The sequence below is a fragment of the Lindgomyces ingoldianus genome (genome assembly GCF_010093535.1).
Source record: "Lindgomyces ingoldianus strain ATCC 200398 unplaced genomic scaffold BDR25scaffold_6, whole genome shotgun sequence".
NCBI classification, from domain to species: domain Eukaryota; kingdom Fungi; phylum Ascomycota; class Dothideomycetes; order Pleosporales; family Lindgomycetaceae; genus Lindgomyces; species Lindgomyces ingoldianus.
The window spans coordinates 620,484-631,865 of record NW_022985167.1 but is presented as its reverse complement, the minus strand read 5'-3'; the positions used below and the strand labels follow the sequence as shown (position 1 = coordinate 631,865).

General features: G+C 36.8%; 2 protein-coding genes across 2 annotated transcripts; one reads left to right on the top strand and one right to left on the bottom strand.

Annotated features, from left to right (window-relative positions):
- Window positions 1-4,077: 4,077 nt before the first annotated feature.
- On the top strand, window positions 4,078-4,770 carry BDR25DRAFT_351146 (uncharacterized protein; the record flags this gene model as incomplete). Its single annotated transcript, XM_033694813.1, has 5 exons — window positions 4,078-4,095; window positions 4,145-4,373; window positions 4,447-4,476; window positions 4,534-4,637; window positions 4,669-4,770. 5 exons carry the CDS (start codon window positions 4,078-4,080, stop codon window positions 4,768-4,770), a joined length of 483 nt encoding a protein of 160 aa, XP_033551456.1.
- Window positions 4,771-9,717: 4,947 nt separating this feature from the next.
- On the bottom strand, window positions 9,718-10,757 carry BDR25DRAFT_280024 (uncharacterized protein). The gene is made up of 2 exons (XM_033687788.1): window positions 10,124-10,757; window positions 9,718-10,034 (listed from the first exon to the last, which is right to left on the bottom strand). The coding sequence occupies exon 1, from the start codon at window positions 10,664-10,666 to the stop codon at window positions 10,163-10,165; it is 504 nt and encodes a 167-aa protein (XP_033551455.1). The 5' UTR covers window positions 10,667-10,757; the 3' UTR covers window positions 9,718-10,034; window positions 10,124-10,162.
- Between the last annotated feature and the right edge of the window lie 625 nt (window positions 10,758-11,382).

The window sequence follows — 11,382 nt, the reverse complement described above, 5'->3', positions numbered from 1 at the left end:
AAAAACTCTCTTATTAGAAACAAAAGAAAACTTTAGTAGTATTAACTCTTTTAAAAAAGCTCTTACTACTATCTATAAACTAGTAAATTAAGAAAAGACAGTAGTTAATAAGATAAATGCTCTAAAATAAGAAAAAATAACAGTCTACCACTATGCAGCTTGCTTCCGCAAACAACTAGCTATTAGTAAATAGACAAACTAACAAGCTATAAGTAGAATGTTCTACAATAAGCTAAATAACACAGTTAAAGATAAATTTACATATAACGTACTTCATAGGCAAGTTGCTCACACACCTAAGTTGCTTACTTTTGCTAAGACCCCACTAAACTACCCTTCCTACACTAATGCATTCCCCACAACACTACTTAGACGCGCTAAAAGAATGTTAGATACAGCTTACACTCTAAGCTTTTAAATAAAACATAAAACTCTTAAAGAAATGTGCTATAGCTATGTGTAAAGTCTTATAAAAAATAATAAATAACTACAGCGCTAGATAACCTTTATAAGCTAATTCTACAGCTAAATTATAAAGGCTAGGTAATAAAAAGAAGCAGGTAATTGTTAAGACTATACTTAAGCTATATGCGCAAGGAATTTCCCCTTAAATAGCATTTATAGCTAATATAGCTAATTCTTTGCGCGCTAAGTATAATCTAGGCTATGTTTGCATAAACTAGCCTAGTACGTTTGTAAAGCGTTATTTAGAGCTTAAAGTAACATTTAAGCGTAAGTACAACTATAAGAGAGCCTTCTATAAGAGTCCTAGGGTAATTTAGGGCAAGTTTAGCCTTGTAGAGAATATTAAAGCTAAGTATAGCATTTAGGATAATAACACGTACAACTTTAGCAAGACAGGGTTTATAATTAGCTAGATATCTTTTAACTATACTTGCGCTTAAAACTTTACTTTAAGCTCTAAATAACACTTTATAAACATACTAGGCTAGTTTATACAAACATAGCCTAGATTACACTTAGCGCGCAAAGAATTAGCTATATTAGCTATAAATGCTATCTAAGGGGAAATTCCTTGTGCATATAGCTTAAGTATAGTCTTAATAATTACCTGCTTTTTTTTATTACCTAGCTTTTGTAATTTAGCTGTAGAATTAGCTTATAAAGGTTATCTAGTGCTGTAGTTATTTTTTGTTTTTTATAAGACTTTGTACATAGCTATAGCATATTTCTTTAAGAGTTTTATGTCTTATTTAAAAGCTTAGAGCATAAGCTGTATCTAACATTCTTTTAGCGCGTCTAAGTAGTGTTATAGGGAATGCATTAGTGTAGGAAGGGTGGTTTAGTAGGGTCTTAGTAAAAGTAAGCAACTTAGGTGTGTAAGCAACTTGCCTATGAAGTACGTTAATAAAAAACTAGAGACCTTAGAAAAATTTATTAATTAAGCAATAACTTATAACAAAAGACATATAAAATGTTAAAAAGAAAAGAAAAGAAGCATAACAACATAAAAGCCTAAATAGACACCTAAGAAAAAGAAGGCCTCCTAATATAATAGAGAGCTAATAGACCTTAGTTATGTAAAACATACAGATAATACTTCTAAGAAACAAATAATACTTCTAAGAAAAAGAGCAGAAGTCTTTTTAAAGGTAACAGACTACCTCTAAGCAAGGAACAAAGGAAATAGCTTAAGGAAAAAGCCTGTCTAAACTATAAAAAAGTAGGCCACTTCTATTAAAAATGTCTAGACTCTAGGAACTTAGAGAATAAAAATAAAAGACTAGCTATAAAAGTTATAAGAGTAAAATAAAAGCTAATGTTAGAAGAAATTTATAACAGACTTAACAAACAACTTTGCTAGAAATGCAAAGCTAACTATAAACTACTAAACTGTTCTAGGAATTACTAGGAGGTGGAAGTGTAGGATAACTAGAAAGTCCTCTAAGCAATTAAACAAGCTGCTGTTCTTAAGAGATAGCGCAACTTAACAAAAGTAGTAAACTATGTTAAAAACGTAAAATAAAAAAAGACTAATTCCCCTTAGAACAAGTAATAACAGGCATACCTATAGAAAGGCTAGCCTACTAGTTTTATTATAACATGCATGGCAAGCGAGCAGCGCAGGCAAGCGAGCGGCGCACCCCATCAACTTTCGCACCCGCTCTAAACGCGTCCGACGACAACTCCACGCCACAACACTTAAATAGCTTTAAAGGAAGCAGATGTTTAGCTTGCTATCTTTTTAATTAATACTAGCTAGATCTAAAGCAACTAAGCTGCTGCAGCAGTCTATAATGTACCTGAAACAACGCTCTGCCGCTGACGCTCTAGGAGACCTGCGCGACGTGATTGCTAGCCTAACTTAAAGAAGCTTACTTAGCTAGAAAAGGAGGTAATTATTTGTTATATACTTAATCTAGACCTAGGTGGCTTTTCCCCTACCTACTTAGCAATTTGCGATATAGCAGATAAGCTGCTAGCTGCGCGCGGCGCAGGCTAGATTAGATAGAAGTGGCCAGCTAACTTTGTTAGGCGTATAGGCTCTCTTAAGACGTGTTTTAACTAAGCCTATAATAAACAAAGAGCTCTTAATAAGGATCTAACCCTAATTAGCGCCTAGTTTAAGCTTGTAGAGTAGACTAAGGCTAAGTACAGCATCTATAATAAAGATGTCTATAACTTTAACAAGGCTAGCTTTATAAAAAGTAAGATTATAACTTAGCTTATTATTATAGAGTTAGAGAGAAGAGGCTAGCTAAAGGCTGTCTAGCCTAGGAACTGCAAGTAAGTAACACTTGTCTAAGCAATTAACGCTACTAGCTAGGCTATCCTACTATTTATCATCTTTGCTGGCTAGCACTACCTATCTGCTTAGTACAAGGAGGATATCCTATGTAACTAGGCTATATCTCTTAGCAACAACAGCTAGACAATAAACAAGCTTAGAGTTAAGTAGCTAAAGCACTTTATTAAGCATACAGAGACCTAGATTGTTAGCGCGCGTAGGCTGCTTATTCTTAATAGCTATGCAAGCTACTACTTTCTTAAATTTTAACAGCTCTGTAAGAAGAACAACATCTACACGCTCTGCATGCTGCCTTACTCCTTACATCTACTATAACTACTTAATGTAGGCTGCTTCTTGCTGTTAAAGTGCGCGTATAGCTAAAAGATTAAGGCTTTAATTTATAACTTTATTAAATATATTATAAAGCTTAAATTCCTCTGCTAGCCTTTAAAACAGCTTTTAAGCAATTATTTACATTAGCTAATATCTACTTAGCTTTTTAAGGCGTAGGCCTTGTTCCTTTTTAGCCTAAAGCTGTTCTATTAAAGCTAGACGTGCAGCTTTGTACACCTTTACCACCTACTCTACTAGAAGCTCTCTAGGAAGCTAAAACACTAAGCAATGTACATAAGCTTAAGGCTTAATTAACTTTTATCTATAAGCGCGTTTAACAGCATAAGAGCTTTTTACCTACCTTTATTATTTAGGTAATTAATTAACTTAAGAAGAGTGCTAAAGTAATAATGCTTTTAGTTAAGCTTAGCGCGTAAAGAATTAGCTATATTAGCTATAAATGCTATTTAAGGGGAAAATCCTTGCGTATATAGCTTAAGTATAGTTTTAATAATTACTTACTCTTTATTATTACTTAGCCTCTATAAGTTAGCTATAGAATTAGCTTATAAAAGTTGTCTAGCACTGTTGTTATTTATTATCTTTTAAAAGACTTTATATATAGCTACAGCATGTTTCTTTAAGAGTTTTATGTCTTATTTAAAAGCTTAAAGTATAAGCTGTATCTAACGTTCTTTTAGCGTGTTTAAGTAGTGTTATTAGGAATGCATTAGTATAGAAAAAGTAGTTTAGTAGAGTCTTAGCAAAAGTAAGTAACTTAGGTGTGTAAGCAACTCGCCTGTGAAGTACGTTACTAGAAAAATAGTAATTACTATAGCAATTACTAGGCGCTTCTAGTAATAGTAATTACTATTACTAAAAAGTAGCAACTCTACACTAAACTATATAGTATTGCATGCTATTCTAAGCAGTTATCAAGCAGGAGCAGGTTAAAATAATGTAGCGCAGTGGTGACATGTAACTGCAAGCGGATGGCAGCACTAAGTACAGTCATCTGACTAGCAGTTAAGCCTGTGCGGTCTCTGCAATCTCTTATAGCACCCTCTGCAAACCTGCTGTAACGATTCTCATGAATCGTTCCATCTCGGGTGGCCCGGAACCTATCCGAAGGGTCCCCGTATCGGCTCCGACCCTGACTCGATTCTCATGAATCGTATCCATCTCGGGTCGCCCGGAATCTATCTGAAGGGACCCCGTATTGGCCCTGACTCTGCCCTGCCCCTGCTGTACCCCTATTCCCTCATGTATTTAGTCGCACCTCGCCCCCGTAGCTAGCTCAGTAGTTTTCTGATATCCTTTTGTACAAGGCCTATAGGTGTCAATGTGTGAAGCTATGTGAGGCACCAGAGACATGAGGAACTGCATTGAATGTATTGCTAGAGGAGTCCTTTGTAGGAGTCTATATACATGCGAAATGAGTGGGTGAGTCTTGGCAACAGATCATGGTGACGACGCATACGACTATGATGACGACGCATCCGATCATGGTGACGACGCATGCGACCATGGTGACGACGCATATGACTATCGTGTGATTACTGCAAACACAATGGCATTCCCAGGTTCAGAGTCCCCACGCACTCCCATATGCCTCTGAGTGGATTCCCACCGCATTCGGACCCATTGTCTTGCCTGTGCCGTTACACCTGCAGCTCGACACCTAGATGTCGCTGCAAGACTGCACTAAACTATATAGTATTACATTCTATTCTAAGCAATTATCAAGCAGAATACGCTAAAATAATATAGCGTAGTAGTAAACTATTGCTGCAAGCTGATGGCAGCATAACTAGCAGTTAAGCCTACGCAGTCTTAGCGATCTCTTGCAGCACTCTCTGCAACACTTGCAGCTTAACGTCTAGATGTCGCTGCAAGGCTACACTAAACTATATAGTATTGCATGCTATTCTAAGCAATTATTAAGCAGCAGCAGGTTAAAATAATATAGCGTGGTAATAAAATGTCGCTGTAAGCTGGTGAGAACAGGTTCTTGCAGGCATATTAGTTAGCAGAGACTCTATTAGGCTTAGCGTTTCCCTAGTCTAGCTTAGCCCCTTCCTAGTCTAGTTTAGCGCTACATTATGCTAAAGTTTATACGAATTTTAATGTTAGGTAACGTTTAAATACAGTAATTTTTTTAAGCTAAGGCATTTTCTTTCCTAGAACAACGACAGAGAAGCTAGCCTAGGGAATTGATTATAGATTTCACTCGCTAACGCTTATAAAATAATAGGCCTTAATGTAAAGTTACGCACTCTATTACTACTACTCTTTATACAAAACAAGCTCTAGTAGTTGTAAACTCTAAGCAATACTTTAGAACTTAAGTGTTACAGTCTATGGTTGGACCGACGTAACTCCACCCAAGGTGCTCCACAATCTAGCTAGGTTGGGGCAGGGCTTGTCTATGGACCAATTGGAGGAGAAGGAGTCATCACAATTGCCTGCGATTACAGAGGAGTGCATCATCTAATAATAAGGCAAGCCAGAAGGATGGAACAAGTCTAAGAGAGCTAATAGAGTCGCACTTAGTAGACTTACATAAACTTGCTTAACTCGTTCTAGGCACTATTAGACATGTATATAGTCCTAACCTTAAGCAACCTTTAGGAGGTGTGTTTAACATTTAGTTTATTTTTTATATAGACTAAGTAGCATTTTAGTTTTTTTAAAGAGCTATAATACTATTTGTATATCTTGCAACATATATACCTCTAATTCTGTCCAACAGGACTGTTTAACCTGGCCACTATACTGCCGCCATAGGGACAAACCACGATCTGGTCGCTCTACCCTACTCTATTAGCCCACTAGCCATTACGTAGGACTGTACACCCTGCCGTCGGCCCCTCTCCCTCCGTCCTATCTCACCAGGAATAGCATTGACCCGAGTGCTTCCACGAAGCAAGGATTGTAACATTAAGTTATAATTAATGCTTATAAAAATAAAGATTTAAAAGTATATAAATAGTTTACTAACTTCTATAGTTAAGGTGCTTAAGAAGGTTTTAAAGAGAGTAGTAATAATTATATATAAGCTAGTGTTAGTATAATAGAAAATTACTAAGCTTTAAACAGCTAATAAGGCAGCTATATAACATAAATTACCTAAAAAAGTAGATTAAGGTAGAAGAAGCCTTAATAGTTTAAAAAGGCCTGTGCTTAACAGCTCTAAAGGAGTTTAAAGCGCGTAGTAACAAGAAGAAGGTAAAGAAGCAGGTGTAAGCTAAAGTAAGTAAGCTAATCTAAAGGCGCTGCAGATAGTGTAATTTGACTAGGCATAACGCGAAAACGTGTAAGCAAGAAGTAGAGGTAGTCTTTAAATAATATTCTAGGCTATACTATACTATATAGTGCTAGAGTGGGTAGTTATAGGCTATAATAGAGTTTTTTATAGTATAGTCCTAGCAAAAGTAAGCGACTTAGGTGTGTAAGCAACTTGTTTATAGTGTATGTTATAGATTTTTTTTTCTTTTCTAGTTAGCTTTACATGCTATCTTTTAAGTATTTTACTTAATCTATTCTATAAGCTAACATTACTTACTAAGTCTTACAATCACCTGCTAAGCTTATATACATATGCTATATCTATTCTAGAGCATTACGTAACGTGACCTCTATAGTCTATGCCTTTACTAGCCTTAGTCTGTTCTTCTTTTGTAGAGTTAGAGACCTACATGTTTCTCTAGCCTACTAGTAGTTGTAACATCTACTCTCTTCTCTCTAGGCTTTAACTTAAAGCCTATAGTCTAAGTAAACTCTATGTACTACCTTTCTAGAGTATAAATACCTTTGCTTTTTAAGTTACATTATACACTTCTTTTTCTCTCTTTTCCTACTAATAGCAAAGACAGCGCACGCTCTTTATTACTACTGCTTCTGCTATACTGTCTAACTATCTTCTTTAGATTATAAGATAATCGCTTTCTATAATCTTAAAAAGAGTAGAGTGTATAGTTTCTTTATTTTTATTTTCTTTCTACATCTATTGTAACTAAAAGAGGTTGCATTACAACTTCTTTATTTCTAAAGTAAAGTAGGATTAGCTTTAGAGTAATAAAAAAAGACTTCTAAACTAACTAAAAAATACCTAATTAACGTTGCTTTGTGTAGAGAAGAAAGAGGTAGTGTTAGCAGCTTAGCAAGCTTAAATAGCTGCTAAAAAAAGCCTGTCTTCTTACTTAGATTGTTTTAGTAAAGAAGCGCGTTAACCTTTTAGAGAAGCGTTGCGCTGCATACTTAAAAAGTAATAAGAAGGTAATTAAAACACTTAAGGCTTGTAAATAAGAAAAGAAAGGTTCTATAAACAACACTTCTAACAACATTTCTAGCCTAGCTTGTTCTTGTCTTTTAACTTTACAATTATTGTATAACGTACTTTATAGGCGAGTTGCTCACACACCTAAGTTGCTTACTTTTGCTAAGACCCTACTAAACTACCTTTCCTACACTAATGCATTCCCCACAACACTACTTAGACGCGCTAAAAGAATGTTAGATACAGCTTACACTCTAAGCTTTTAAATAAGACATAAAACTTTTAAAGAAATGTGCTATAGCTATGTGTAAAGTCTTATAAAAAATAATAAATAACTACAGCACTAGATAACCTTTACAAGCTAATTCTACAGCTAAATTATAAAGGCTAAGTAATAAAAAAAAGCAGGTAATTATTAAGACTATACTTAAGCTATATGCGCAAGGAATTTCCCCTTAAATAGCATTTATAGCTAATATAGCTAATTCTTTGCGCGCTAAGCATAATCTAGGCTATGTTTGCATAAACTAGCCTAGTATGTTTGTAAAGTGTTATTTAGAGCTTAAAGTAATGTTTAAGCGTAAGTATAACTATAAGAGAGCTTTTTGTAAGAGTTCTAGGGTAATTTAGAGCAGGTTTAGCCTTGTAGAGAATATTAAAGCTAAGTATAGCATTTAGAATAATAACACATACAACTTTAGTAAGATAGGGTTTATAATTAGCTAGATATCTCTTAACTATACTTACACTTAAAACTTTACTTTAAGCTCTAAATAACACTTTATAAACGTACTAGGCTAGTTTATGCAAATATAGCCTAGATTATGCTTAGCGCGTAAAGAATTAGCTATATTAGCTATAAATGCTATCTATAGGGAAATTCCTTACGCATATAGCTTAAGTATAGTCTTAATAATTACCTGCTTTTTTTTATTGCCTAGCTTCTATAATTTAGCTGTAGAATTAGCTTATAAAGGTTATTTAGTGCTGTAGTTATTTATTATCTTTTACAGGACTTTACATATAGCTATAGCACATTTCTTTAAGAGTTTTATGTCTTATTTAAAAGCTTAAAGCGTAAGCTGTATCTAATGTTCTTTTAGCGCGTCTAAGTAGTGTTGTAGGGAATGCATTAGTGTAGGAAGAGTGGTTTAGTAGGGTCTTAGCAAAAGTAAGCAACTCAGGTGTGTGAGCAACTCGCCTATAAAGTATGTTACACAACTTTTAATTTTAGTTTTTTAAAACTTAGAACGCTTTTTTAAGAGTTTCTTTAAGCTTTTAAGTGTTATTTAAAGAAAAGTACTTTATTTACTTTATAAAGTATTTTATTTATTTTTTAGTTCTTTTTTTTAACTACTGCCTTTACTTTGTGCTTCTTATTTTAGACTTATTCCAGGTCTTTAAGTATAAACTAGCCGTGAAAATGTTAAAGAGCCTAGACGAAAAGTCAAGTTTGTAGTTCTTGAGGAGAAGATTCATCACGGGTTGATTGAATATGGGATCCATGGTGTTCTGCGTCCAAGAAGAGATAGAGTACTTAAAGGAAACAGGAATGTGGTCGGGGCGTATCAGGACGGAGAGGTGGAGAATAAGGCATGTGAGAGGCGGACAGCCCGATGGGAATCCTTTGTCGCGAGCGAGAATGGCAGCAGAAATGGCCAGTCCGCACCTACTGAAATACCGGAAACAACGAAGCCGTAATCTAGGTTTGCGCCAAGAAGGGGGTATTAGTTGCAACCTAGAAGAAATAGTTGTGAGAATCACTGCAGCGCACCTGAAGTCTCACTTACCCATTAGAGTGCATCTCAACAGTCATTTGGTGCTGCAGGGAAAGGGCGTTCCGGGGCGAGGCTGTAATCAAAACGACGCAAGCACAACCGAGTTTGACACATAGTTGTGTGGAACGTCTGGGCTCTCTTCTTCAAGCGCTCTAAGGCACTACCCTCTCCGCGAATTATGATGAGTGGGCAATCGCTACTACGTCCATCGCCGGCGTTTTCCACGGTAGGTATATATAGTCGGGGTGGAATGGCGTGGCCCATCACGCATGGGAATAGGAAGTTGCTGTTCAGGGGCCTTTAAGGCCTAGCGGCGCTGGATGTCGATATTTCTACTCTTCAATTGTTACACGCAGAAGAGGTACCTCAGTGACACGTGATCCGGATTCGATTTCACCCCTCGTGAGAGCATGTAAGAAACTAGAACAAGTTTTTAAGGGGTGTTTAAATAGAGCCATTGCAAATTTTGGATTCATTTGACACATTTCAATGTGCTCGACTGTGAATTTGAGGTAGCCCATCGAGCTCGCAATGCATTCCATTTTGAAACTTGTAATAGAAACGAATGACAGGGTGGATCCACGCTTTCAGCTCAGATACAGAGAACCAACGATTGGTTGGTGTGATTGTTCTTCCCGGCTAAATAATTTAAGGGCCTTTTATGATGTTCGTTGCGATGCCAAGATTGACCTAGAGTTCTCTAAAATTGGACACGGGCGCGGAATAGAGGCTGCCTGATAATATGGGAAGTGTAAGGCTAAGCATGGGTCTCCGCTATCAGGAGAATATAAATACCACAAACTCCTATACGGAGTGGAGAGCCGGGTTTTCACCGAGCGTAGATATGAAAATGAGTAGGAGACCCCGCTCTCCCGCTTTGTCGAGTAGGTCTCTATCATTGTGGTGTTAGTAAATCCACGAAGGTATGTAGGCTAGAATAAAACAAGATCTTCAGGTGCAGAACGTCAATTCCAGACTTGCCTTTAGCTCTGACTCAGCCCTGGACGAATGGTAAGTCTCTCACTCTATCTTCCCCTCCTTCTTAAACCCGATCTCCATTAAAAAAGACAGCCTCATCATTATTGGCACGTACAACATCGCTAGATTCAATGCATCCCCTGCTCTCCAAAGTGTCGGATCTAGGAAGACCTGTGGGCCCATCACACTCCAGCTTCCATACAGATGTATGAGATCACAGAGTAACATTCCGAATACCATTGCCTTCCACACTTTTAAGTCTTTAGTTATACGGAGTACGACAGCCTCGTTGAAAGCGAACAGGGTGTACGTAGCCGAGAGCTGATCGAATATGACTTGGTGCGAGGGAGCGAAGACAGCTTTTGCGGTCATTGTATCCAGGAAGAGGACCGGGTTGAAGTGGCAGAGAATTGCGCCGTTCAAAGCGGCGAGGGGTTCGAACCAGAGCAGGAGGATACGGTAAGGGAGGGGGATGTGTGGCAGTCGGGGAGCCATGGTGTGGCGGCGATTAGGGATTTGAGGTTTTTTTTTTTGAGGGACAGTCATTCATTGAAAGGGAGCAATAGCAAGTCGTACCTAGATACGATGAACAATCTGACAGAATGGCCGAGTAGGGGGTGCAAGTGCTGAATTGCGCTGGTGGTTGATGATGGAATAAGCAGAAGACGCAAAGTGCGGCAAGAGAACAGTGGCAGTGGGCGGCCTTTCGCCCAGACACTATTTCAGTGTTTCAAGAAGACTACAGATCCGTACATAGCAAATAACTGGCCTTGTAATTCAATGCTAGAACTAGAGAGTCCTCAAAACCTGTGAGGTTCATTCCAATTGGTGTAGGGTGCTCGCAATTCGTATTTGCAATCCTGGAGCGGGTTGGGGGCAGCAGCTCAAGGAGATACCTAAAAGAATTGCCGAGGATTTACCGTATTTTATCAGCTGACGCTCGGCCCCACCTGACGCACACCCCACCACACACAACTACTCCCCTCATTTTCATAACTACTACAGCTATAAGCATGAAATTTTAAATATAAGGAATTATATATATATTAAGCTAAAATATAGTGAAAATTTTTTATATAATAGCTTTAATTTTATAATATATAATATATAAATTTTTTACTTAAAAAGCTTTATATTTAAATAAAATAGATATTAATAATATAAAATATAGATATTTACTTTTTAATACTTTTATTATATGTATGTAAAAGTATTTATGTAGGAATTATATTAATATAAAAGCTATTTACTATATAATAATA

Coding starts and splice junctions, on each gene's coding strand:
- BDR25DRAFT_280024 (XM_033687788.1), bottom strand. CDS start 10,666: ATGACTGTCCCTCAAAAAAAAAAACCTCAAATCCCTAATCGCCGCCAC.